General features: G+C 37.2%; 16 protein-coding genes across 16 annotated transcripts; 6 read left to right on the plus strand and 10 right to left on the minus strand.

Annotated features, from left to right (window-relative positions):
- Positions 1 to 168: 168 nt before the first annotated feature.
- RHIMIDRAFT_289910 (phosphoribosyl pyrophosphate synthetase) lies at positions 169 to 1,713 on the minus strand. Its single transcript, XM_023613684.1, has 6 exons — positions 1,527 to 1,713; positions 1,277 to 1,471; positions 1,182 to 1,225; positions 968 to 1,122; positions 345 to 909; positions 169 to 295 (listed from the first exon to the last, which is right to left on the minus strand). The coding sequence occupies exons 1-6, from the start codon at positions 1,657 to 1,659 to the stop codon at positions 251 to 253; spliced, it is 1,137 nt and encodes a 378-aa protein (XP_023469234.1). The 5' UTR covers positions 1,660 to 1,713; the 3' UTR covers positions 169 to 250.
- A 1,634-nt stretch (positions 1,714 to 3,347) lies between these two features.
- RHIMIDRAFT_272745 (HCP-like protein) lies at positions 3,348 to 4,834 on the plus strand. The gene has a single exon (XM_023612341.1). It carries the CDS (start codon positions 3,361 to 3,363, stop codon positions 4,771 to 4,773), a length of 1,413 nt encoding a protein of 470 aa, XP_023469235.1. The 5' UTR covers positions 3,348 to 3,360; the 3' UTR covers positions 4,774 to 4,834.
- Positions 4,835 to 5,024: 190 nt separating this feature from the next.
- On the minus strand, positions 5,025 to 5,773 carry RHIMIDRAFT_199325 (ribosomal protein L13e; the record flags this gene model as incomplete). The annotated part of the gene is made up of 3 exons (XM_023606364.1): positions 5,025 to 5,240; positions 5,293 to 5,466; positions 5,528 to 5,773. The coding sequence occupies 3 exons, from the start codon at positions 5,771 to 5,773 to the stop codon at positions 5,025 to 5,027; spliced, it is 636 nt and encodes a 211-aa protein (XP_023469236.1).
- A 528-nt stretch (positions 5,774 to 6,301) lies between these two features.
- RHIMIDRAFT_289913 (uncharacterized protein) lies at positions 6,302 to 7,372 on the minus strand. Its single transcript, XM_023613685.1, has 2 exons — positions 7,021 to 7,372; positions 6,302 to 6,959 (listed from the first exon to the last, which is right to left on the minus strand). Exons 1-2 carry the CDS (start codon positions 7,196 to 7,198, stop codon positions 6,403 to 6,405), a joined length of 735 nt encoding a protein of 244 aa, XP_023469237.1. The 5' UTR covers positions 7,199 to 7,372; the 3' UTR covers positions 6,302 to 6,402.
- On the plus strand, positions 7,325 to 8,815 carry RHIMIDRAFT_89901 (Clavaminate synthase-like protein). The gene is made up of 3 exons (XM_023615846.1): positions 7,325 to 7,964; positions 8,011 to 8,116; positions 8,173 to 8,815. The coding sequence occupies exons 1-3, from the start codon at positions 7,562 to 7,564 to the stop codon at positions 8,795 to 8,797; spliced, it is 1,134 nt and encodes a 377-aa protein (XP_023469238.1). The 5' UTR covers positions 7,325 to 7,561; the 3' UTR covers positions 8,798 to 8,815.
- Positions 8,816 to 8,832: 17 nt separating this feature from the next.
- On the minus strand, positions 8,833 to 9,819 carry RHIMIDRAFT_198923 (UreD-domain-containing protein; the record flags this gene model as incomplete). The annotated part of the gene is made up of 1 exon (XM_023606329.1): positions 8,833 to 9,819. One exon carries the CDS (start codon positions 9,817 to 9,819, stop codon positions 8,833 to 8,835), a length of 987 nt encoding a protein of 328 aa, XP_023469239.1.
- A 2,189-nt stretch (positions 9,820 to 12,008) lies between these two features.
- RHIMIDRAFT_272751 (uncharacterized protein) lies at positions 12,009 to 13,183 on the plus strand. Its single transcript, XM_023612342.1, has one exon. The coding sequence runs from the start codon at positions 12,379 to 12,381 to the stop codon at positions 13,078 to 13,080; it is 702 nt and encodes a 233-aa protein (XP_023469240.1). The 5' UTR covers positions 12,009 to 12,378; the 3' UTR covers positions 13,081 to 13,183.
- Positions 13,184 to 13,203: 20 nt separating this feature from the next.
- RHIMIDRAFT_272752 (4A/4B type thioredoxin-like protein) lies at positions 13,204 to 13,949 on the plus strand. The gene is made up of 5 exons (XM_023612343.1): positions 13,204 to 13,244; positions 13,283 to 13,285; positions 13,371 to 13,544; positions 13,593 to 13,763; positions 13,814 to 13,949. The coding sequence occupies exons 1-5, from the start codon at positions 13,242 to 13,244 to the stop codon at positions 13,889 to 13,891; spliced, it is 429 nt and encodes a 142-aa protein (XP_023469241.1). The 5' UTR covers positions 13,204 to 13,241; the 3' UTR covers positions 13,892 to 13,949.
- A 46-nt stretch (positions 13,950 to 13,995) lies between these two features.
- RHIMIDRAFT_272754 (uncharacterized protein) lies at positions 13,996 to 14,769 on the minus strand. Its single transcript, XM_023612344.1, has one exon. The coding sequence runs from the start codon at positions 14,725 to 14,727 to the stop codon at positions 14,266 to 14,268; it is 462 nt and encodes a 153-aa protein (XP_023469242.1). The 5' UTR covers positions 14,728 to 14,769; the 3' UTR covers positions 13,996 to 14,265.
- Positions 14,770 to 14,792: 23 nt separating this feature from the next.
- Positions 14,793 to 16,782, minus strand: RHIMIDRAFT_272756 (ras GEF). The gene is made up of 6 exons (XM_023612345.1): positions 16,357 to 16,782; positions 15,643 to 16,285; positions 15,422 to 15,585; positions 15,307 to 15,369; positions 15,050 to 15,257; positions 14,793 to 14,991 (listed from the first exon to the last, which is right to left on the minus strand). Exons 1-6 carry the CDS (start codon positions 16,713 to 16,715, stop codon positions 14,884 to 14,886), a joined length of 1,545 nt encoding a protein of 514 aa, XP_023469243.1. The 5' UTR covers positions 16,716 to 16,782; the 3' UTR covers positions 14,793 to 14,883.
- Positions 16,783 to 17,693: 911 nt separating this feature from the next.
- Positions 17,694 to 19,920, plus strand: RHIMIDRAFT_234880 (cysteine proteinase; the record flags this gene model as incomplete). The annotated part of the gene is made up of 10 exons (XM_023608245.1): positions 17,694 to 17,832; positions 17,890 to 17,960; positions 18,064 to 18,099; positions 18,150 to 18,252; positions 18,308 to 18,408; positions 18,455 to 18,577; positions 18,627 to 18,812; positions 18,866 to 18,919; positions 18,977 to 19,192; positions 19,249 to 19,920. The coding sequence occupies 10 exons, from the start codon at positions 17,694 to 17,696 to the stop codon at positions 19,918 to 19,920; spliced, it is 1,701 nt and encodes a 566-aa protein (XP_023469244.1).
- Positions 19,921 to 20,088: 168 nt separating this feature from the next.
- RHIMIDRAFT_234881 (polymerase II polypeptide K, 7.0kDa) lies at positions 20,089 to 20,377 on the minus strand (the record flags this gene model as incomplete). The annotated part of the gene is made up of 3 exons (XM_023608246.1): positions 20,089 to 20,111; positions 20,161 to 20,253; positions 20,317 to 20,377. 3 exons carry the CDS (start codon positions 20,375 to 20,377, stop codon positions 20,089 to 20,091), a joined length of 177 nt encoding a protein of 58 aa, XP_023469245.1.
- Positions 20,378 to 20,550: 173 nt separating this feature from the next.
- RHIMIDRAFT_286730 (nagb/rpia/CoA transferase-like protein) lies at positions 20,551 to 22,051 on the plus strand (the record flags this gene model as incomplete). Its single annotated transcript, XM_023613410.1, has 6 exons — positions 20,551 to 20,612; positions 20,668 to 20,813; positions 20,861 to 21,287; positions 21,342 to 21,571; positions 21,652 to 21,919; positions 21,976 to 22,051. 6 exons carry the CDS (start codon positions 20,551 to 20,553, stop codon positions 22,049 to 22,051), a joined length of 1,209 nt encoding a protein of 402 aa, XP_023469246.1.
- Positions 22,052 to 22,400: 349 nt separating this feature from the next.
- On the minus strand, positions 22,401 to 22,966 carry RHIMIDRAFT_234883 (U6 snRNA-associated Sm-like protein LSm7; the record flags this gene model as incomplete). Its single annotated transcript, XM_023608247.1, has 4 exons — positions 22,401 to 22,528; positions 22,578 to 22,649; positions 22,707 to 22,896; positions 22,955 to 22,966. The coding sequence occupies 4 exons, from the start codon at positions 22,964 to 22,966 to the stop codon at positions 22,401 to 22,403; spliced, it is 402 nt and encodes a 133-aa protein (XP_023469247.1).
- A 426-nt stretch (positions 22,967 to 23,392) lies between these two features.
- RHIMIDRAFT_234884 (L30e-like protein) lies at positions 23,393 to 23,938 on the minus strand (the record flags this gene model as incomplete). The annotated part of the gene is made up of 3 exons (XM_023608248.1): positions 23,393 to 23,409; positions 23,464 to 23,711; positions 23,772 to 23,938. 3 exons carry the CDS (start codon positions 23,936 to 23,938, stop codon positions 23,393 to 23,395), a joined length of 432 nt encoding a protein of 143 aa, XP_023469248.1.
- Positions 23,939 to 24,334: 396 nt separating this feature from the next.
- On the minus strand, positions 24,335 to 25,167 carry RHIMIDRAFT_223854 (40S ribosomal protein S7; the record flags this gene model as incomplete). The annotated part of the gene is made up of 2 exons (XM_023607490.1): positions 24,335 to 24,968; positions 25,021 to 25,167. 2 exons carry the CDS (start codon positions 25,165 to 25,167, stop codon positions 24,537 to 24,539), a joined length of 579 nt encoding a protein of 192 aa, XP_023469249.1. The 3' UTR covers positions 24,335 to 24,536.
- Between the last annotated feature and the right edge of the window lie 384 nt (positions 25,168 to 25,551).

Genomic DNA, 25,551 nt, shown 5'->3' on the forward strand with positions numbered 1-25,551 from the left:
TCTCCCTAAGCTTTTTTTTTGTCTGTCTTTTTTTTTTTTTTTTACTGCTCCCCCCTCCTTCTCCTCTCCCCTCCCTTCCCGCCCCCCTCTCTCTTCCTCCAACTCACTATGACTACCATTACCATCACTACCACCATTACTCCCTCACTTTCTCCCTCATTTTTTATGCTATTTTTATATATTTATTCTGTTGCTATGATCTAAATAAAGAATATTCAAAATATGAGTGTGTCATTGTTTAAACTGTTGTTTATTCTGCATGATTAAATAAATAGCTAACACTTTCACCGTTATGCTATATAATAACATTAGCATAAATGTAAAAAAGGAATAGCTTGACTTACCGTTCTTCTAATTGCCTCAGCAAGTGTAAATGAAATATCGATAACAATCAATTTAGAAGATTGATCCATCTTTGCCTTGGGGATAGGAAAAGTATTGGTCACGACCAACTTGTACACGCTATCACATTCTTCAATCTTTTGAATAGCATTACCACTCAACACACCATGAGTGGCAATGATATACACTTTGTCAGCTCCACACTTATTCACCAAATGATTTGCTGCATCCAAAAAGGTACCAACATTGTCAATAATGTCATCTGTCAAGAAGGCAATCTTTTCTCTAACATCGCCCACTAATGTAATCGTGCTTTCACCATCTTTATCGGCAACAATGCTCACTGCAGCATTCAAGACATCACCACCGGATTCGTTTAATGAAGAAATAGAAGCCGTCAAGTCTTCCTTGCTCTCATCCTCATCATATATGCGAACCGTAGACTCTCCTTCACCAGACTTGGGCATGCCACTATAAGGACGATTTTGGCCTTGAGGACCCATACGAGAACGATCCTTATGAATCAAGGCAAAGTCAAGACGAAGGGCATCAGCCAAAGAGGTCACACTAGAAAAGAAAAGAAAAGTTATAAAAAAAAGAAAGTGTGGTGTACATGTAATCTTACCGTTTAGCACCACCAGCATTCTTTGAAACAATTACGCCATTCTGCCAGTTTGGTACAGACTGTTTGATCCAACGAGCGATAACAGGTTCAGCATATAAGTTATCGACAGGGCGTTGGAAGAAACCTTGCATTTGGGAAGCATGAAGGTCCATGGTCTAAACAAAAAATAAAATAAATAAAAGTCATGTCATATTTTTTTTTTTCTTCTTATTACAATGATATGATCAACACCAGCAACTGCCAACATGTTTGCAACAACTATCATATGAAGTATTAATACAAGTGTGAAGAATAATCTTATTTACTTACGTTTAGCCGTAATACTCGTTCTTCCCTTACGCTTACTTTGTTTACAGTAAGGAAAGTAAGGAAGAACAGCAGTAATACGTTTACCAGAACCGATACGAGCAGCTTGAATCATAATACAGAGCTCGATAATATTGTCATTCATGTTTTCAGAACCAGACTGAATAATGAAAATGTCTTCATTTCTAACAGAAACATCTATTAAGAGAGAAATATTAGCTAAACCATGAAATATATATACATTTATACTTGCGAATTTCAACACTTGTTTCCCGGTTACTGAACTTCTTCAGGGTACAATCCGAAAGAGGAATGCCAAGACGCTTGCTAATAAGTCCAGCAAGTTCAGGGTGTGAAGAACCGGCCAAGAGTTTGGTATTGCGCATGGTGTTGGAAGACAGTGTGAAGGAGAGAGAGAGACAGAGAAAGAGAAAGGCAGGAAAAAAAAAAAAAAAAGGGTAGAGTCATATCAGCAGTCACAAAAGATCAAAAAGCAGCAACCAAGCAGAAAAATACCCCACATTTACAATGCCTGGTACAAAATCTGTGCGGACATCAAAATGGAACGAAGCTTCTTTACTTCATTGAAGCTGGCCTTCTTATTGACTTGGATTGGCTTAAAGTTTTTATTAAATCGTATTGATCAAATGCACAATGTTCACTCAAGCTATTCCTAGAAGCGTTCTTTGATGATGACGATGGTTAAGCTCTCATGTAAATGTACAGCTGGCAGTCCTCTCCTTTATTGAATTATTACAATTCTTGTTAACACGATACTGAAATAAAAAGGAATCCACGCATTCTGGTAATACAATCCCATTCGTATAAATGGCAATTGCATTTGTTGAAATATTAATATTTTTATTATAGATGGGAATATGTTGTCAGAGACGCATACAATTATAATAATATATTATAGTGTTATATCATTGAACGTCTCAGGTATACCAAGCGTACAGATGATGCCAAATGAAAGACACCAGTTCAACTCCCAACTAGCATCTTGGTGTCATTCTTCAACACAGTAAAGCAAGCACTGAATCGTTTGGTGACGATAAGAGGTTAGTAAACCTCGTCACATAATGCGCGATATAGTCTTCTGCGTTTTCTTGTTGGGATAATTATGATCTTTATCTTTCCTCCGTTGAGGGATAATCTGAGGATGACATAAATCGGACACACTCATAGTGCGAACCTGTGGATGATAATCAATCATATGGCTCAGCATAGCTGATGGTAATGGTGGTATTTCCTTCGACCAAGATTGCACCAAGATCTGGCAAAGGACATTACTAGGATACAATTCAAGTGCCAGCCTTGGTGATATCTTATTGAAGTCTAGCCACCAATCGTGGTTAGCATTAGTGGCGCTATTTCTGCACGTTTTAATCTGGCAACATTAGTGAATAATGACTAACGAGAAAGAAAAGAGACTATCGATGCAGTGAGCAAGTAGGTGACGGCCATCTGGATCTCGGAGTTGAACGTCCCAGGCGGAGCTATCTATTGTTCATGTCACTGAAACCCTCAACTTTTGCCTCAGGTAGATCAACAACCATAAAACTACGTACGCATAATAGAGGCCCTCTATTTACTTTATTTTATCTGTCATTCGCCTGTGAAGATCAAAGTGATCGACAGAAAATTTGTTGTCACCACTTATGCCCCCACATACACACATACTTCCTCTATATAAGCATCAAACAAAGGATTGTAATTCATTATGATTATTATAATCTGTATTGAGAAAGAAAGAGATCAATGAAATCTAAAATATATTTATAACTTTCGAGATATAATGATTAAACACACTTTGGAAAGGCATGAGTTCATTTTTTCGATATGCATATAAAGAAATAAAGAACAATGCTTCAAAATGCTAATACGATATCTCTTGTTCAACATTAGCATTCGCTACCACGGAGATCCACTTGCAAAAACAAGCATATTACAACTTTAAAATAAGCCCATTTGTGACACAAACCAAGGGGGGTTGTGCTACATAAAGGGATATCTTTGCAGGAAATAAAACAATAAGGTTGACTTTATATTTTTTTTCTTTCTTCTTTTTTATCTTTTTTTTTTTTATGACAACATTACCAAGCAACAATTCTCATTCAAATGATTCAAATCAGTCTTCACCTTATACTTCAGAAATATCCTTGACAACAAACACAAGCTCGTCGTCAGGACCACCTATTCCACCCCCACATCTAGAGAACGTGCAGTTCTATACTCCTGCGCCTACGATAAGACAGAACCAAATGGCAAATAAAGATTTTGATTACCTACCTAGTAGCTCAATTGACATGGCCACTGAAGCAAGTAAGCGACGATCTGAACGGATAAATTCGGTAAATCAAGAATTTCCTCCTATTAGTGTGGAAAACATACGAAAGCTAAGAGACGAATCAGAACAATCCAAAGATCCATCACGTCGGCTATTCTTTGCTCGTTATCTGCTATACGCTGCAAGCCACTTGGCTCCAAACCCGGAGTATCCCGAACGAACAGAGCAATTGAAAAATAACCTACAGGGGGAAGCAGTGAAGATCATAAAGAAACTAGCATCCTACAAGACGGGATGTGCAGAGGCACAACTCTTCTTGGGTAACTGTTATGGTAACGGCGATCACGGCCTTAAACCAGACGTCGATAAGGCGTTTGCCCTTTACCTTCAAGGATCCAAACAAAACCACCCGGAATGCACATACCGTGTCGCTGTGTGTTATGAACATGGACTAGGGACCAAAAGAAACTATCGTCATGCCATGCAGTTTTATAAAAAGGCTGCAAACTTATCTGATCCTTCTGGTATGTATAAGCTTGGACTCATTCTCCTGGACGGACTCGTCGGACAACAAAAGAATCCTCGTGAAGCCATATCGTGGTTTTTAAGAGCTGCTCAGATCGCTGACGAAAATCACCCAGAGGTTCTACATCAGCTTGGACTCATACATGAAAAGGAAAGCGATATTCCATCAGTCATCCCAGACGTGGATTACGCACGAGAGTTGTTCAGTCAGGCTGCCGTCTTGGGTTACGCTCCTTCTCAGTATAAACTCGGCTGGGCATACGAAAACGCTGGTTTGAACTGTCCTACAGATCCAAGGAGATCCATCGCTTGGTACTCGTGTGCAGCAGAACAAAATGACGGAGAGGCAGAACTTGCTCTCTCTGGTTGGTGCTTTACCGGTGCAGACGGCATCCTACCCCAGAACGATACCGAAGCTTATCTTTGGGCTAAAAAGGCGGCAGAAAAGGACCTGCCAAAGGCAGAATATGCTATGGGGTACTATACAGAAATGGGTATCGGCGTGCCTAAAGATTTGGATAAAGCGAAACGTTGGTATACAAAAGCAGCTAGCCATGGAGACGAAAAGGCGATTCAACGATTAAAGGCGTTAGAGCAATCAAAAGGTACATCATTAAAAAGACGTCCGACTAGAAACAAGAATGGCAAACCTATAGCTAAAAATTTGGATTGTGTTCTGATGTAAAGAGAGAAAAAAGTTTTTATCCTATATAGATTCAATAATAAATTACTCGTATGTTTTCGTATGCGATGTTCCCTTTTCATGAAAGTATAACAACCAAACCTTAGACACATAGTAAAAAGAGAGATTATCAGAAGCTAGTTTTGTATATATATATATTTTATATGCTGTAAGTATGTATGTATGTGTGTAGATCAAACGGAAAGAACAAGAGAGAAAAGAATAGAGGAAAAAGAAATGTTTTTACAATTTATTTATTTCTTCTTGTTAGCTTCTTCTTCGGCCTTATCACGAGCACGCTTCTCACGGGCACCGAGGGTACGGGCAGCAGAGCGAGCATAACGGAGCTTCATGTAAGCATTAACCTTCTTTTCATCGGCAGTGATTTCACGAGCTTCAGGAGCAGCAGCAACTTGTTCAACGGGGAAGAGAGGACCACGGAATTGAACGGCAGAAGCAACTTCAGCAGCCTATACACATATGTCAATAACCCTATTTTCATCTAAATCTGCGCACACATACTTCAGAGTCACCCTTCTTGGGCTTGCCAGCCTTACGAGGGAATACGATGAGCTTAGCCTTGTAAGCCTTTAAGCGTTGAACGTTAAGTTCAAGGGATTCGTTGGATCTGTTACGACGACGGTGGTCAACTGCAATACCGATAGAACGAGCTTCCTTACGGCGAATACCAGCTTCCTATTGTTTTTTTTTTTTTTAAACATTTCCCATTTTCTTCTTTACTGTTTTAATTTTTTACCTTGAGTTCTTCAAGAGTGAAACCACGACCGGCTCTTAACTTCATGTTGTAACGAACAGTAGGGCAACGAACGGCGGGACGAAGAAGACCGTCAATAGGTCTGGGAGCAATACGACCAGCCTTTTGGACACGTGCGATTCTTCTAGACTTCTTACGACCGGCTTGATCGAACCAAGTCTTAACACGACGGTCCCATTGCTTACGGAAGTGCTGGTTGGGCAACTGGTTGTTGTGCTTCAATACCATGATCTATATAATGTGTCAAATGTGAATTTATAAAAAAAAAGGGACTGTTAGTGATCTGCTTTTATCGTTTTCCTCTCTTTCATTCATTCATCCAAACGACATCCAAAAAGAAACGCTCTTTATGTTGTTGCTCTTTTGATGATAATGGATGGATGGATAATATACGTACAAATGACCAGTTAGGGAAAAGAGAACGGCTTTGAGATTAGAGTATGGCATCTTTCATGTACCAAAAAATGGGCAGCGCAGACTTGTCCGGCGGACATTGAAAAACATTTTTATTTCAACCTCTCTGCAAGGAACTGTTTTTGATTTGCATTTACAGCCATCAAGAGAATTGTATTGAAATGGCTGTAAGTGTAAACAGAGATTAGAACCGCATAAAGCATTTGACTTAGGGGCAGGAAATAAACTTTATGCGTATATATATATATATTTATAATACTTGCTTAAAAGGCTGATAGACTCTTTTTGCAAGCTGGTCAGATTGACCTCTCATTTTTATTGTCTGATTATAAAGAAAACTATTGAAAAAAAGAATTGACTAAGCAAACGATATTACATGTAATTAATGATTTTATATATAAAAAAGAATGTTTAATATAGTAAAGAATAATGTTGTACAAAGACTATGTATTACGGTGAATTGAAAATGTCCTTTTTATCTTTTTTGAGAGCATCTTTCCTTTAGTCCTTAGCTTTGATGGTCGTCTTTCTAATTCACTGGTATAAGAGTCTACTGATGTATGTTTTGAGCGAAATGGCATGGGCGAAGGTATTTTAGGAGGTGATAGCTTTTGCATAAACGCACTCTTGTGTGTGCTTAATGAAAAATCATCGCTGACTATACTTAATCTTGCCTTGCTAAACAAACGACGAGCAGAGAACCTTGAGGATGCAGGTGTCGCAGGTGGTGTAGGCGGTTTGTCATCATCGTTATTCTTGAAAAGAGCTGAGCTTTGTTCGTCCTTTGGCTGTACCTTGAGCATTTTATCTTCAGACGGGATTTTCTCCTGATCAATTGTTTCAGGTTTTATTACTAGTGTATCAATTGCTTCAGTTTTAGTGTGAGATGTAGATGAATCTAAAGATTCATCACTAAATTGTTCTGGTTGTAAGGGTGCATCTGTTTGGTTTTCATCCTCAGGTATCACTAATGTCACGTCTAATGCCTCTGAATCAGAGACTTTTTGAAATAAAAAAAAAAAGAGGGTGAATATGTATTTAATTACAGTATAAATACCAACCTTCTTCATTCGTAGCTACCGGAGGTTGTTCCTGGTCTTGCTCTCGATCCATGTGTTCTCTGTTTCTTGTCCAAATGGATTCAAGATAAAGTATTGAGCTTACTCTTAACATAGAAGGTAAAGGAATTATATGTATAGAAGGAAAAAAGAAGAGAAATGAGAAAGTATATTGATTCATATTTAAGGAGAAGCAAAGAGTAATAGAGTGACTAAACTGACTTGAGCTTTAATAATTAAGCTTAGCTTTGCGTAAAAGAGAGAAGCAAGAATGCGAGTTCAACTTTTATGTAGGTCATTATGTACCCTTTTTGCCGAGAAAGAGAAAGAATAAAAAAAGCATTGGAACAGTCTGAATCACAACAACTGATCGATTCGGCTTTTTTTTTACATGTTCACTTTTAGTTTGTTACAGTCTTCCCCCGCTTTTTGTTAGAACAATGATAGGTTGAACAATACATTTTTAACAATGATTTTTTGTATGTCCTGAGTTACAACTATCATTAGCTGAGGTCAAATCGACCCAAAATGATTTTTGTTCATAATGAATGACATTGTCTACTATGAAACAATTCCTAGCTATAAAGAATTCCTAGAAAGACATCTTGTATCTAATCAGCCTGCCATGTTTGGACCAGCCTTAACAAAGGACTGGAAGGCAAGAAAAGAGTGGGTTATTCCTAATGAACAAGCAATGCCTCGATTCAAGCCAAACTATGCTTATTTAGAGAGTCGCTTTGGAAATACTAGAGTTCAAGTAGCTGAGTGTAATAAAAGGCATTTCACAGATCAAGAAAGATCTGAAATGACATTTGCAGAATTTTGTCAATTGTGGGAAGCAAACGAAGGGAAAAAGGAAAAGTCTGGCAACTATTATTTAAAGGACTGGCATTTTGTAAAGGCATTTCCTGACGAAGGAGCATATGAAGTACCTAAAGTTTTCAAAGGTAATAAAGATAAACAAATTGAAGTTCTGTTGCTTATCTACTTCAGATGATTGGCTCAACGAATATTGGATTAATCATAGTGAGGATGATTATCGTTTTTCGTATATGGGAGGAGATGGCACATTTACGCCACTGCATGCTGACGTCTATAGGTACTAAAAAGAAGGGGCTGTGTACATCTGTATGATTAATCAAACATGCACATTAGATCATATTCATGGTCAAGTAACATATGTGGCATCAAGAAATGGACGTTATTCCCACCGGGACAGGAGGATTGTTTCAAAGACAAGCTAGGTAACATGGTCTATGACATTCGACAGGTAGATCCCGTTCAATTTCCTCGATTTAAGGATGCGAAGAGTATAGTCATCTATCAAAGAGATGGCGAGAGCTTATTTGTGCCTTCTGGTTGGTTTCATCAAGTGGAAAACATAGGTGCTACTATATCCATTAACCACAATTGGTGTAATTCAACCAACATCTTGTTCACTTTCAATTCCCTCCAAAGCGACTATAAAGAAGTGAAGGAGTCAATACAAGATATCAGAGAGTCTGTAACATCCGATGAATTTATGCAAGAGTGCCAGAAACTACTGTTGATGCATAGCGGATGGAATTGGAGCTTATTCCTTTCGATATTACATCATGTAGCAACATGCTATATAAAGAACTGTGACTACCAACCTGATGTGCAATGGCAGATGATAAAAATTGAAAAGGTGTTGAACGACTGGCAAGAAGATAAGGACCTTGTGGGCTTTCTTAAACAGGATCCATCATTATACCAAAAATTCAATGAATTACAAACTGTTATTAAACATAGAGAATGAGGAATAATGATAATAATAATAATAATCTGTTTATTTTACACTAAAATCTTATGATACATGCCTTCACCTACAATTTGCTGCAGATGGACCAAACATTCATGTTTTACAAAATCTCTCACCAGCTCAGTCGTCATACCTGCCATTCGTACAAGAACGCCTCTGTTCTTCATTATCGGGCTCACAGACCACAGTACCTGTCGTTCCTTTTCTGAATTTAAACTTAAAGGAAGCAGACGCATCGCTTCCGACTTCTTTTGTAGACCACTGACGCATTCCGATAGCGCTCCTTGACCTGAGGAAATGATGATGAGTGTTGCAAAGCACAAGTAAGGGTGTAATCGCTCGGCATAGGCTGTTTCTTTTTCTTTTTTCTTCATGTACTCTTCATCCTCGAGAACCATGGCATCTTTGATGACAATCTTTTGATCCACATGTACATCAATTCGACTCGAATAATGTCGAAATGACCAAACTTCACCTCTTGTCAGTCTTCCACAGGTAAACCAGTCAAGTAAGACAAGTTGAGAACTGTCGGCAAGATGAAACACTTGTTTGGATTGAAAAGATGCGTCTCGAAAACAGGTGACAGGATCAGGTAAAACGAGTAATGTCGCTTGAGGTTCTACTTGAGAATGAATAATCTGTACAGACGGTTTAACAGCTGTTTGTTGTTCTCTGGTGTTAAAAAACTGAATGGTTGGAACAAGGCTGCCAAGTGAAGTTAACCATAAACGTTGATCGATACGATCTTTAAAAACTTTGGTATTTCCTTGTGTCATAAGTAAAAGGATGGCGTCTTTCTTTACAACAATGTCAATGTTGAATTTGTCTCCACTGATGATGCCACCTCCATAACTAAGCATGTACACTACAGCCAGTCTAGCAGCGTGACCAGATGTTGGAATGAACTTTAGTGGGTATTGAGCATGAATTCTTTCAAACTTGCTCATGTTGCCATAGCACTGACATATAAGTATGCCTCTTCCGGGTTCATTAACAGCTGTTGAGGCAAATGGTTGCATTTCATTCAACAATTCATATTTTTCTTTAAAAAAAAAGTCTATCTCAGGGGGAAAGATAATCTTCAAAAACGGGATTTGAAACATCTTATCTCTCTCGCCATTTTCGGATATCATATCTCATTGTTTAAGCGTGTAACTATTAGCTATAATTTCCCAATAGTGTATAGACGTATTTATTGTAAAATTCATGTAGTTTATTTAAAAGCAACTGCTTATTTCAAATTAATACTGCCCCTCACTTCTGGCAGCATAATTAATAGGTTAACAGATGAGGCTGGGCAACAATAAGGAGTAGTTATTGACAATTCTCCTTTTTCTTTTTGGGAGGTCTTTTTTTGTGGAGAAAGACGGTATATACCAGATAAGGCAATCGATAAACTACACTATATTGTCGAGGCTTCTTGTCACAGGGACAAGAAAATTGTAATTTATACGCTTCCTTATTCTCTATAATGTAGCCTTCCTCGTGCAACATTCGTTGCTGTTAAAAAGAAAAAAGTACATTGTAAGAATAATTAAAGTTCGTAGAATAAAAGCTACCTGAGGAGTGATTTAATATCATAACGTATTTTAGAGTAGTAACTGCTTATTCCAATACCAACAGCAAATCAAGTATGAGAGAGAGAAAAGAAGTGTAAGCACAAAATCACAAATAACATACATGAACGTTGTCAGTGTGACTTGTATCGCTTATGATACTTGTGGCGTTCCCCTCTATCTTTCTCCTTTGTGTGTCTTTGCATCGGTGGAATTGATCCGAAAGCTCCTTAATACCGGCTATATAGAAACGTGTAATATCCAAACGACAGGTATTTGGCGCGCCTAACGAAAAGAAGGAAGAGAGAGAGGAGTAAGCTAAGTTAGTAGACTGATGATGACTTCCTTGTGGCAAAAAAGAGAGAAAGAAAAAAAAGACGTGTTTTGACCTACATACTGTTATTTAAGATTACTCTATCATTCTATAGCAAAAAAAAAAGTTAAAGAGGGGCTTTATCAGTCAGGATACCCTTTCATGCTTAATGTAGAGGTAGTTTATTTTAATCTTTAAAAGAAGGGATAGTTGTGCTGAAGAGGAGTAAAGTAGCTTATCTGTTCTGTGGTTAGGAGACGCTTTCTATATTTAGTGTATTTTTATAAAAGGGCCTCATATTGTCTTTTAAACTTTCTAAGCAGAGTAAGATGAAAAGCTTTATTGACCTCATAAACGACGGGTCATCGGAAAACAATTTAGGATAATGGAATCCCACTCCTTCGTTTTTGAGATGTAATTTATGCATCTTGCTGATTAATGGAATGTAATGCTCTACGCACATTAATGAAAGTGGATGAAGCAGGGTCAGCTGTTAGAGAACTATAGTAGAATGACTTGACGCACATGTTAAGCGACATACTTTTCATGATTGAGCATCTTCATCTTTTTTATGCATATGTTACACACAGCATCTAGGGTAATTTGATTGTTATATCCTTTATGCATTTAAGGAGATGGGCTGTAGCAAGACAAAGATATTCTGGTCATGATAGATGCATAATAATTAGAAAGGAGGGAGAGAGAGAGAAAAGAAAGAGAGTGCAGCCATCTTGGCTCTATATTATACGCTACAGATATTTTCTTAATGTTAATAAGAGAGGAAGAGAAGGATGAGTGAACAATTGATTGTAAAGAGCACTGAGATAATCATACAGTGATTTTGACCAGGTTTAAAATAAGCAAAAATGAATATTAAAACACCGCCCATTAAGATCGCAACTGTCTTTTTTTTTATTTCTTACAAATTCTTAAATTAAAGCTTTATTTAAATGATAAAGACTATCATTACTTAGTCAGCCGTAATGAAGTAGCTTATTACACACTTGGCTTAATTTAAAAGTAACCGGAAATAGCCGAGTTTCTCTTTCTTTGTTGCATAAACCAGTCGTACAACTCAGTGTAACAGGAATGGTACTATGAAAAGAACGAGACAAAGACAGAAACAGAGAGAGAGAGAGAGGAAACTATGCAACATGGTAGCTATGGATACTTCTTCCCCCCCCTTTTTTTTTTTTTTTTTTTACTTTATGTACCTATCCATTGAACAACAAAAAAAAGGGAATATGTAAAGCGAACAGTTTTGAATGTAGGGACGAATATTTAATTCCCGAAGTGTATTATTCCCATTTATGTTTTATATTTCTTTCTTCTTTTCTCTTTCTTTATAAAACTGTTTATGATTATATAACCTTTTTTTTTTCACAATGAGGCTTATACAGTTACCAAAGGAACTGATAAAAAACGTAGCTCAATATTTATCGAGAGAATACATAGCACAGCTCTGTCTGACATGTAAATTGGGCTATCAGATATTCCTACCCATTCTCTATAAACACATCGTTTTGGGGCATCGTATACAAATAAGGCAACTAGAGCAAGGATTCAAAAGAAATAGTTACCTAAGGCAAGTAGCCAGGCAGAATACACAAGCAGTCACCCTAAAGTGTCGACAAGGGGGAAATGATCACTATTGGAAGCTTATATTTTCACAATTACCTAAAGCTCGCCAGTTGTACATTCGGGATTATATGGCACTATCTGTAAATAAAATCCAGCACATCCTATCCACCTTACCTCAAGTAAACCTATTAGACATCCAGTACTGTGAACTCGTGCAATCACAAGATGAAGAAGACAGCAACACGATATTTGATCACATCACCAACTTAAACTTGATGTGGACCGATTTTACCGTAGAGGCTATCGAGCGGTTATTCCGATGTGTTCCCAATCTCATCAATATCAATCTTGGTGCAAACCATAATAGAAAGCCATTATCAAATGATACTGCACTTCAGATCATGCAAACATCTTGTTTACGTATCAGACAACTCTCTGTCTCACTGCAACAAGTGAAAGAAGCAACGCTCTGTCAGGCAGTGATGACTTATGGACCTCAGCTCGAGCAGTTGTCCATTCGATGTGAAGGCAGTAAGACCATCAAGACTATTTCACAACACGCTACACACCTACAACGACTTGTCATCCGGCACTCAGGCTGTAATTATAATGATGTAACTAATATACTCAAAGAGTGTGAATCTCTTAATCATTTAGAGATGGTGAGTTGGCCAGTTCAAGAGGTACCCACTGTTGTCCTACACAGAGTGCACTACCAAACACACACAGACATTCAGGGGATTAGAAAAACATTTGCATTAAATGAAAGTGATTTACAGGAAATACGTCGATTATGTTTATACCAGGATGAAACGTCATCTTTATCATAACAATCACTTAATAAATATCTCGTTGCATTGTAATTTACACTCTATTGGTCACATGACCTGTATTTTGCTGTTAATGCTGTGTGTCTATTTTTTTTTTTTTTTTCTATTCTTTTCTACAAACTAGTTTTTTTTCTCTCTTTTTATTAGTTGATCAAGAAAAGATGGTAAGAAAAAAAAAGATAAATATAATCACCTTTACTAATCTTTTAACTTTAATTATACTAGTCTGTAAGTATATTAGGAAAAAAAAAATCATACTGATGCCGTACTAATGTATGTTCACATAAAAGTATTTCTTACCTCATTTAACCAACGGTTGGCAAGTAGATCAAGCTATTCTATCAGAAGAGGATCGTGTGGTAGTTATTCGTTTTGGACATGATTGGGATCCTACTTGTATGCAAATGGACGAAATTCTTTATAGCATCGCCGAAAAAGTTAAAAATTTTGCAGTGATTTACTTGGTAAGTAGACGTGATGTATATAATCTTTGTTGACAAATTTAAATCTAGGTTGATATTACAGAAGTACCCGATTTTAACAAGATGTATGAATTATATGATCCATGTACTGTGATGTTCTTCTTCCGTAATAAGCACATTATGATCGATTTGGGAACAGGTAACAACAATAAGATTAACTGGGCTTTGGATGATAAGCAAGAAATGATAGACTTGATTGAGGTAATAAAAAGAATAAAATGGGATAAATGTATATTGATGTTATGTTTTAGATCGTCTATCGTGGTGCAAGAAAAGGAAGAGGTTTAGTGGTGTCACTTAAAGATTATTCAACTAAATACAAGTATTAATGAAAGAAATAAAGCAATTGTAATTTTTTTATTGTCTATAATACTACGCGTCAGTTTCTTACAAGAGTAAATAATACAACATATCTGAGGGCTAGCTGGGGAGCAGCTGGTCTTACTTTTTGGTCTAAAGAAGAAAAGAAAAGAAACCAGAGACCTTAACAGCCTTTCAGTTACGTGTTATTTATAGTGTTGATCACATTATACAAGTCTCAAAAAGACAAAGATCACTTTATGTATTACATGTCGCCAAGTTAGAAACAATAAAGAAAAAGATTGATAATCAACTAAAGTGTAACTATCATTGATTTTGTAATGTGTGCCAGTAATCTGAAAAAAAGTCAAATTATATAAAGCATAAGTTTTTAAAAAAAGTTTTATTCTTGATGACGTCTTCTTAGCCTTTGCTTTCTTAGTTCGTCAACGATAGATTCAAGTTCTTGTATGGACAACCTTAGCTTTTTATATTTCCATTCATACCATCTAACGATTTCTTTTGTTCTCTTTCTCATAGCACAGATTGTGGTATCATTAATGGTAGATTCGTCTACTGGTATATTTAAAGCCAATCGTATCCATTCATTGGATAAATATTTTTCTTTTAGCCTTTGTGTCTGCACTCCGATCTTGACTTTGGTTATGGCTCTAGCCAAGGGTGATTCCTGTTGCTGTTCTTGTTGTTTGGCTCTGAGGGCCGCTGATGCTATGGGTATAAGGTCTGCAAGAGATGCCCTTTTGATATCATTCTCAAATTCATCGTCACTTGATGTAGGTGTAGGTGGTAAGATGATATTGTATGTAGTTGGATAAATAAAACACGTTATTTCTGTATTAGACATTATTTACAAGAAGAAAAAAATAAAGAAAGAAAGAAAGAAAGGGAAAAAGAGAAAGTAAAGTAAAGTTTTTTTTTCTTTTTTTTTTTGGTTTTGCTTTAAAAAAATGTATTGCTGTACAACAAAACACAAGAGTGACACCAAGCCTTGTTTTATCAGCTATGTCCTAAGCATTAACCAACGATGACTAGAATGATGATGATTATTATAAGTGAATGAGCTATGTAACTCTCTTGGTTCAAGTCGTATTGACTTTTCATATCTCTCCTAAATTGTGAGCTTAGTGTCTATTACAACAAAGGAAAAAAAGTTATTTTTATCTTACATCCTCTGTCAATATCTCTAATTCATTTCCAATAAAATAAAGAATGAACGGGTTGGGCTCAATACGTCCATTCATGGATTCAAACCGTGTCATAACTTCGTTGATACTCTGTCCTATCAATCGAAATTTCTGCCAGTGTATCTTGCCATTAGTCTTGTGATCTTTGTTCGCCTCACAGAGTGATACAAGATCCTGTTGGTGAATACCTCTACCAAACATGTGAGCTAACGTATTTTATATATGGAATCATTCATTACAAATACGGAATACCGAATGATTTTGATCTCTCCTTTAGTGCACATCGGTAATTGTAGAATGACCTAAAACAATAAAAGTTAGAGTAGATAATGAAAAAAGGGCTGTATACAATACCTTTCTGAGCTCATTAAGCTTTCTAGTCTAGAAAACTTTTCAACCAGTTTTTTATTTCTTTCAAATACCAAATGTTTTGTCTCCTTTAACCTCAGAATGGCTGCATTATTTATTCCTGCCAATACAGCCATCAGCGTATTAAAGTTATTCAATTTTTCTAGCTCCTGCCCAAAATAGACATCAATACATATACACATTTGTTATTTCTTTTTATTACTTACCACAGCAATAGCCAAACAGTACTCATACACAAATGCTCTTTCTTCCACTTGATCCTGATTCACAATCATCGAAGCTATCCACTCTGACACAAAGTTGAAGTGCTCAATAGACGCAGCTATCGGAGTTGGCTGATCTTGTCGCTGACGCCAAATATGTCTTAAAAAGTCGCGTGGTTGTATTTTGGAATAGAGTTCGGTTTCAATCCACGTCAACTGTTCAGCCATGTCTTTGACTGTGATCGTATTCAGCACGCTCGCGAGCGTCCTTCTCTTGGTCAGCGTTCGTTTTATGCCTGGAGATATCAGTAAAGGAATCGCAGGTGTTGAGAACCGTTTGGTAGGCTCCTTATTTGTGGCGCTTGGTTTTATCTGGGTCGATTTGGATCGTCGCATCGGTAAATATATATCTCCTTCTTCAGAAATCGTTCCCAGAGTCTCGTTCCTTCCATCATCTGATACGCCCCAGCTGGCATCCCGGTCAACTTCCGGCGGTTCTGCTGATGTGAGGGCGACGATTCGCTCATAAAGCGGACTCTCTACGTCATGTATCCTTTCAAGAAACAACTGCAGTGTGTTGCGTGTGGCTGAACAGTAAAAGTCGTTCCAGTAGCAAGACGTCCAGGAGTGCAGTATTGATAGAATCCTGAAAGAAGGAAACGCGCGTACGGGCGTTTATACGTCAATAAATACAACTATATACAGTACACCATATACCTCTCCTGTTCTGATGTAAGCGGTGAATCATATTCTCCAAACTGCTTCACAAGTTGCTGTAAGAGATCTTTGGGTGTCATGAATTTGCGATAGACGAGTAAAAATATGTCATCGTTTTCTTCGTCATTTATCACTTGCTGTACTATATCTACGGGTGTTTCCTTGTAATGATTTGATACGTCTTGCTTAAATACGCCACTAAGATGATATTGTCTTTGTAAGATGAATCGGACAAGTTGATCCTTGAGTATATGGCTGCTTTGTTCGTTAGGGTATAGTTTGGTTGTCTGTGTACTGATCGCAGACACAGTGCTTTCTTTAAAACCTATGAGTAAGTAAGGGATATCACAGTCTGTCATTTGAGCTAAGTAAAGAAAGTGAGCATAAGTATCATCCTTTTCTCTCTTTTCCTTTCTCTTTTTGTACCCTTTATAGTAGATAAATAGGCTTGATCTCTTATGTCATAACACACCAGTATGGCACATATTTTGTTTCTATTCTTTTTTTACATGACATCTTGGTCAATCAGATATTGAAAGAGTCTATTATCTTTATTTACTTTAGGTATTTCGATTGAGTCATCGATTAGTATCATATATTCATCCTCTTCTCCGTGTTTAAACTTGTATAGATTCTGCTCTATAAGAGATTGCATGAATTTTAAGGGGTTAAGGTAAAGCAAGTGTGTGTTCCTACTGTCAATGTCATTGTGGTAATATAGATTTAAATGTTGTATGATCATAAGCTTGCATTGATAATTGTTACTGGTTATATTGATTGTATAGTATGGCTAAAATGTATGTGTGTGCGTATGTCAATCGTAAAAAAGTATAGCTTATTACTTATATAGCCTTACTTGATTACGTTTTGTTGATCTTTGCTTCATCATAAAACTCAATTTACGAGATATGGACCACATAGTATTTTGTATAAAGAAAGAAAGAAAAAGAGAGAGAGAGAGAAAAAGTTCTTTAGGAAAAGAAAAAAGAGTGTTATATTTATCAGTGTAAGGGGGTAAAAGGACCGACTACGGCAATGCTGTATGTATATATCATATTTCTCTTCTCCTACGTAATATTTACTCCCCCTTTTACTTCTATTGCTATCCCTTTACTTTCACTGTGTCAACCATTGTCTCTCTGTCCAATATCACTCATAGTTTCCAACTCCGTCATTATTTTTTTCAACACTCACAGTCAATTTTTCTTTTCTCTCACTCTCCTAACTTTCTCCCTCTTTCTGTTTACATCTCGATTTTATTTCCTTATTTTTATATATATATATAAACAATAGTTGACATAATCCTGTAAAGCCTTACTTTCTCCTTGATTACAAAAATGGCTTCGTCCAATTATCATCTGCCAACTATTGCCGCAGTGGCTGGATTTGCTTTGGCCGCTTCTGGTTATGTCTTATCAACAAATAGTTTTGAATCTAAAAAAAGAAGACGTAGAATAAAAAACAAGATTAGAAGAGGTTTTTATATATACAGAAAAAATAGTTTCCTTTATTAATAACTCGTAAAATGTGTAGAACGAGATGGAAAGTATATATATGGATTGACCAACACTGGCAATTTCTGTTTTGTCAATGCTGTCTTGCAGGTATTTCCTATTTCTCTTATCCTCCCCCCTTTTTCCCTATCTCTCCTCTCTCTATCTCTCTCTATCTCCTTTAAGAAATAACTGACTCTTGTATAATGTCTAGGCCTTTGCTACCTTGTCTAGTTTACGTTCATATCTTGTAAGCAAATGATTTATTTTTCTTTTTTCTTTTTAACATGTAAAAAATAGGCTGAACGAGTAGATGAACAAGGCGATGAATCAGCACCTACAGTTCCTCAAAACGAATTCATCTTGACCTCTGTTGCCTGTGCTTTATATGCAACCATAGAATGTAAACAAAAGCATATGAAACTTATAAACAGTTTGGATTAAAAGAATTCTTATAGTGTTGAACAGTCCGATCGCAAAACCACAATCAATTACACCCATAGACTTTTTAAACGCTTTACAACAAAAATTCGGTGGAACTATTAGTCGTGATCAACAAGTAAGGAAAAGAAGAGAGAGAATGCATCTTATTTATATGATCATAGGATGCGCATGAGTTATTTCAAATCATATCAAGCGTATTGACTGCAGAAGAAGAAATTCAATATAAAGAAAATGCAACCTCTTTACTAGATGCAGCAACCGTAAAAAGCTTTACAGGGGACAATGTAATTATTAGAGAAAGAAAGAAAGAAGGAAATATTGATTTGTTTGTAGGATGGTAATAGCAATGAAAACTTTGAAACTTCATCTGTTTCTTCATTTGGTACATCTGCATCCATGTGGAGTTCATTCTCTGTTTGTACAGTTGGAGGTAGTTTAAGGCCAAGAAGACGTAGTCCTAGAAATCCATTCACTGGATTAGCTGCTACCAGAGTTAGTTGCATGAATTGTGGATATACCGTAAGACAGCAGTAAAATATATATATTATGGAGTAACTTAGTGCCACTTATAGGCGCCCATTCGACATCATACATTTGATAACATATCATTGACAGTTCCTCAAATTGTAAGTTCTCTCTTTTCGCTTCTTTACAATGATAAACTTATATTTTTCTCTATTTAGCCAAATTGTACATTAGAAAGTTGTTTGAGCACATATACAAAAGTGGATACATTGAATGACTTCCAATGCAGGAAATGTAGCTTGAATGCCACATTAGAATCCATGATGAAAGAGTTGGCTACAGTAGAAGGAAAGGATGATGAAAGAGCATCTGTACTAAAAGTAGATATTAGAAGAATACAAGATGCATTACAATACAACGTAGAAGCATCCTTGGTAATGAATAAAGAGAATAACCGAGTGTGGATGGGCTAACTGTTCTTTATATATAGTATGGTATTCGTTTAGTATCCCCTTCTCAAACTCCATGCACAACCAAACAGACCATGTTTGCTAACCCACCTAAATCACTTTGCTTACATCTCTCACGATCTGTGTACCATCCATCAGGCATCATCCAAAAGAATCATTGTCGAGTCCAGTTCCCAGAATATCTTGATTTGGCTCCCTTTACAACAAACGGATATCTCAACACGTCAGACCCAGCAGCCTCATTAAGTTCACCACCCGCTACACCCATCCTACCTCAGGCACGCACCAGTCGAACTAGCCTTGTTTATCTTCGCAACATGGCTAATGGCCACCGTTTCACACACAGCCAGAAAGTAGAAGGATTAAACATTGCACTGATGTCAAACAAGGAAGGTGATCGACCTATTCAAAACGCTTTACCCTCCTTATCCATTGTCCCTGTCAATCGTGCGATCCAGTACAGGTTATGTGCTATCATCGCTCATTATGGTAATCATGAATCTGGTCATTTTGTTACCTATCGACGTAAAAAGCTACCCACTGGTCATGAAGTACGTAGTCCTTTGGGAGATACCAAACCAAGGCCAGCAACCAAGTTTTGGAGGTGTAGTGACGAATCAATTGAAGAAGTTGACATGGATGTAGTTTTATCAAGTGAAGCATACATGTTGTTTTATGAACGTGATGTATAAAGAAGATGTTTAATATGAGTGTGTGTTCAGAATAAAATTATTTATTTATATTCAATACGCATTCAAGTGTATACAATAAGAAAAAGAAACATCAAAAAGGTTTGCTTTTTTACACATTCCCCCTTCTTTTATTTATTTACAACACTGCCATATATTTCTTCTTTTTAATTAACGTGCTTCAAATTGAACCACTAGAAACCGTATGAGTTCATGTTTACTGATTTTTTTTGTTAAACTTACTTCTCTTTGTTCTCTTCTTGTACATGATTCTGTGTCCACAATCTTGACAACGAATGGGTTCTCTTGGCTTTAATTGATTCTCTGCGCCACAATCTATAAAACATTAATAATTAGATGGAAGTGAAGAAAAAGAAATGAAGCATTCTATATCTTTACCAGCACACAAGTAAGTCATGGCAGGTGGTTGACGAATGGGTGCTCCTTGATAACCTTCCATTATTATTGTTGTTGTTTAAAGAAAAAAGGCTTTTTTTTCTCTAGAAGATTACATATGAAGCAATTTCAAACATAAAAAAAGCGAATTAAGCAGTCACAGGCGAAAAATTAGGAAAGTTTATTTTTTGGCGCAAAAAAGGGAACTTTTTTTTTCATTTAGGAAAAATATATAGAATGAGTCTTCCAAAGCAAGTTGAGGCACAAGTAGAAGATTTCATTGATAGGCTCAAGCGCAGGTAAATGCTTTTTTCTTTTTGCTTAATAACAGCCCGTGTAACTCATTTTTACAAGACAAATTGTCGGGTCGTTCTTTGTGGCAAAAGAAACAGCTACCATTCTGCGTCAGGTGGTTTCCATGTCTCGTTGGCGAGATGCCAATACCTTAATTGATATCGTCACTGAGACAGGTGTCAGACTTGCCTCTGCTCAACCAAATGGTATATTTTATTCTTCAAAAAAAAAGTAAACCAACGTGTCTTTATAGAACTTGCGGTTGGAAATATTGTCAAGCGTGTACTTAAAGTCATTAGAGAAGTATCAAGAGGTGAACTCAAGACAGATGACAGAGCACTCACAACACCAGAAGATTCGAGCTATGACGAAGAAGGTGATGATGAAGAATACGAAGAAGAAGAAGAAGAAGAAGTGATAGAAGAGCAAAAACAACCAAAGGACACAGTTGGCAAGAAACGTCCGACACTGACCACACAGACATCCATGTTTAGGCTGTTGGCTGATATGTCAAATATGACTGTGAGAGAAAAAAAGAGAGAAGAGAACGAAAGGAGGATCAAGGACACATATCATTTGAAGCCATTGATCATTCAGGAAATAACAGAAGAAATCATTGCGGATCTTGATACAATCTATAAGGGTATTGCTGATCAAGCATTAGACTTCATCCATGCAAAGTAAGTAAAATGAATATAAAGAATACTAGTGTTTATAACCTTTCTTTTTAACAGTGAAGTGATCATGACGACAGGACAATCACGTACAGTACAGGAGTTCTTGATCCGTGCAGCACAAAAACGAAAGTTTCAGGTTATTGTCGCAGAAACAGCCCCTACATATCAGGGACATAAGATGGCACTTGCGCTTTCAAAAGCTGGTATTGATACAACAGTCGTTGCTGATTCTGCCATCTTTGCTGCCATGCCTCGTGTAAATAAGGTCGTGTTGGGTGCACATGCAGGTTAGCCATCATTATATATATATATATATATATATATAACAGAGGAACTGTAAACTTATTGATATATGGTATATTTATAGTTTTAGCAAATGGAGCGCTCATCTCTGTATCTGGATCTCATCTATTAGCTGCTGCTGCTAAACATCATTCCACGCCCGTCTTGGTCTGTACTGCACTGTATAAACTATCGCCACTATTTGCTTATGATGCCGATGCGTTTAATGTCACTGTGACTCCACAGAATGTGTTGAGCTTTCAGGAAGGAGCAATCATCGATAAGGTGACCATCACAAATCCTTATTATGACTATGTTGGACCAGATTATGTTAGTCTATTCATCCATAACCTGTAAGTCTTTTTCTTTTTTTAAAAAAAACTTTAACTAACTACTCTTTTTAATATAGTGGATCAGCGCCACCAACTTATGTATACAGATTGATAAACGATAACTATGATCCTGAGGACTCTACTTTGATGTAAAATAACAAAAGCAAATAAAAAGAGATTAAGCGAAATAGAATCAAATATAACAAATAATGCACTCTATATAATCTTCTCCACTACTCATATCTCCACTGGAGGATAAAACTAAACGTCATACATATTCTCATTGCGCCTTTAGAACTTTTAAATCAGAAGAATGAACCAATATATAGCTTTCAAAAGGTCTTGACTTAATACATCGCCTTTGATTAATAGCTTTTCTCTCTCTTTTTTTTTCATATAAAAACCAGTTAAAACCAGCTGTGATCTGTGGTGCAAATGTGTCCTTTTTTATTCTTTTTCAACTGTTTGCTTTATATATGATTTGCACAACTTGTTGGCTGATTTATTGTGCAAATGGATTTTCTATTTCTTCCATGCCATCAAAAGGTGATATCAGAATAATAGCAGTTCCACGAAGTACTGAAAGACCTAACTCTCGTGTATTTTCGGTCACGTATCCAGTTTCCAAATCTATATTACATATAAGGTACTGCTTAACACCATATATATACATGTGTACCTCGCTGATATTCAACAGTGTGGTCCAAGACGAGATTCAATAAAGGATCATAGCCCATCAATGTACCAACGACTAGAAAATAAACTAATGAATACAATAGATGCAACTTTTTCGTTATTTTCAATTCACCTTCTCGTCCTCCATTAAATCGAACGCGAATCTTTTTTTCCATATATTTACTCAAGTCCAAGATGGACTCCTTTTTGGGTTTTTCTTGTGAAGCGTTGTGGTAGCCTCCTCTGCCTCCCCTGCCACCACCGCGTCCACCACCACGGCCTCCTCTATCTCCACCTCGGTTGCTATATTGACCACGACCGCCCTAAAGATATTTGATGAGTATTTAAAGTTTCTCTTCAGTTGATGAATAAATGATTTACTCTTTCTGACATAATTTATTGAAATGTGTATATGAAGTAGGGAAAAAGAAGAGGTAAATGTTTTCCTGTGGACAAAAGTCACGTCTGAGATTGAAATGAAAGGTTAAGAGAGAAACATGTCTATGATTGTCTTTGACGACTGCAGAATAATATGTATTTATTACTAGATATCACTGATGCGTGTATGAAGAAACTATGTAACTTAGTTGCCAAAATACGTTTGTGATGCGTGCCTGGGAATAAGCAAGACAGCCATATACATACAGAAAGTATTGGCTAATCTTTACAACACATTGTAATTGAACAAGCTACACCAAAGCTCAAAAACATCACCAAAAAAAATAAAATAGGTATCAGACTTAATGTATACAGCAGAAAGGGCTTATTTTATTTTTAAATACAATCTTCTTTGTTACTGTGACAAACAAGGGAGCTAAATTAACGAGACTTGAAGTCTAAAGATGATCGACATGAGTGACCTGTTTTAGTAAAGAAATTTATATACTTACAATCCAAGAGGACGTTCATAGCTTCGGATTCTTCTCCGAAATCAGTGACAGCAACACAAGAGCAGCCAACGACCTTACGGGCGTTACCTTCACGATCGATCTTGCAAAGACCAGCCCATTCACCAAGCTTCTTGGCGTCAGCAACCTTGATCAAGTTGATGTTGTGTTCAGCACAGAGGGCTTCAACCAACTTGATGTATTCAGATTCGGTACAGGATTCGACGAGAACAGCCAAATGAGCTTGACGTCTATATAAAATCATTGCTATTTAATCACACATGTTCACAAACACACACACGCTGGCATACCTGTCCAAAGCCTTGACGGCTTCCTTTAAACCGCGAGCAAGACCATCGTGGACCAAAGCACGACGAAGAACTTCTTGAAGAGCATCTTCAACAGACATTTGTCCAGAAGTAGCTTCAACGGCAACTTCGACTTCTTGGCTATCAATAACTTCTTCGTGGTCGGACATGCTATAGTTGAATTGTGTTAATGTCAAACTTGAACATGGTGGACGCTATCCTTCCCCTTCTCCCCCTCCTCCTCTTTCATCATTATTTATCCATTCAATATATCATCCATCGTTCTCTTTTATATATATCCATCCATCCGTTATTTATAAATGATGTATACATACTTTGGGTATTCCTAACGGCGTAGAAAAAAGAGGGAGGGCCACTGTATGGCACTTGCTTCCTCCTCTTCTGTTTGCAGCGCCAAAAACAGGTGTGGACTCAAGCGGAGAAATAATATGGAATAACCCAGGGCAAATTGTCCGGTGCGGACTGGTCTGTAAACCGGGCTCTCTTTCCTAGTGTTGATTGACAGCTCTCTTTCACCCCCTCCCCCAATTCATGGCAATTTATCAGAATATAGAAAGGATGACATTATTGTTATGTGAATAGGGCTATAGTTTGTACACGGAATATCATAACCTTCAAATTCGCCCTCTCTCATTTAAGCTCAATATAATAATTCATTTTATGAAAATGCTACTTTTTTCTTTATTTAAAAGACAAAATCCATGAAACGTGCACCCTCTTTTCTTCATTTTTGATCCGTGTTCATCTTTAGAATTCAGCGTTGGCGGGGAATTCAAAAACGACGTTCTTGCCAGTGAGCTTCTTGTAGACAGCAGAGAAGGTGTCAAGCTTGTATTCAAGAGAAGTGGCGTCCTTGGCATCAAGGAAGACCTTGAGAGTCTTGGAGCCATCAACCTTTTGACGGAGTCTCTTGCCAACAATTTCAGTGGGGTAAACGAGGTCGTCCAAGATAGCATCGTGAACAGCGGTCAAAGTACGGCTTCTAGGACGGGGTTGCTTGTCGTTGGAGCGACGAGTGGGGACAGGCAAGATACGACGTTGAGCAACAAAGACAACGTGGCGATCAGAGAACTTCTTCTCAAGCTCACGAGTGAGTCTAGCTTGAATCTTGTGGAAAGCATTGAGGCTAGGAACAGGGACAAAGATGACGATAGCCTTCTTACCACTGCCGAGTTCAACCTGTCGAGAGAAAGTTAGTTACTGATTTGGACCATCATGTAAGTGTTATTACCTCCTTGGCAGCAGAGATTTGAAGAGCACGGAGAGCCTTCAAGTCGGGAACACTGGTTTCGAGATCAACAAGGGCTTGAGCAACGGAGAGTTCGAACTCATTAGCAGCTGGGGCACCAGCTTTCTTAACAATCTTGTTAGAAGCCATCTTTGACTGTTGATTTCATATGAAGAAATGTTAGTTCACCATGTCATTGGACTCTATTCGTTCCCCATTATTCTTTTTCACACACACACACACACACACGCGCGCACACACACACAATTGGAGATTAGAATGAAGAATGACATTGTGGTGTTCATAATGTAGACACTTTTTTTTACTCAAAGAGAGTATGTCAAATTTGTTGATAAACAATCTAATCCATATCAAAATTCATTCATCCATTTAATCTGATCCATCATTTCATTCTTCATCCTAATCTTCCCCTCCTTTATTCTCTTTCTTTCTCTTCACTATGGATTATGATACATACGTGAAAAATAAAGGAAGGAATCTCAGCCTCACCTGGCTCACTGTTGGTTTTGTCAA

This window comes from Rhizopus microsporus (assembly GCF_002708625.1).
Source record: "Rhizopus microsporus ATCC 52813 unplaced genomic scaffold scaffold_3, whole genome shotgun sequence".
Lineage (NCBI taxonomy): Eukaryota > Fungi > Mucoromycota > Mucoromycetes > Mucorales > Rhizopodaceae > Rhizopus > Rhizopus microsporus.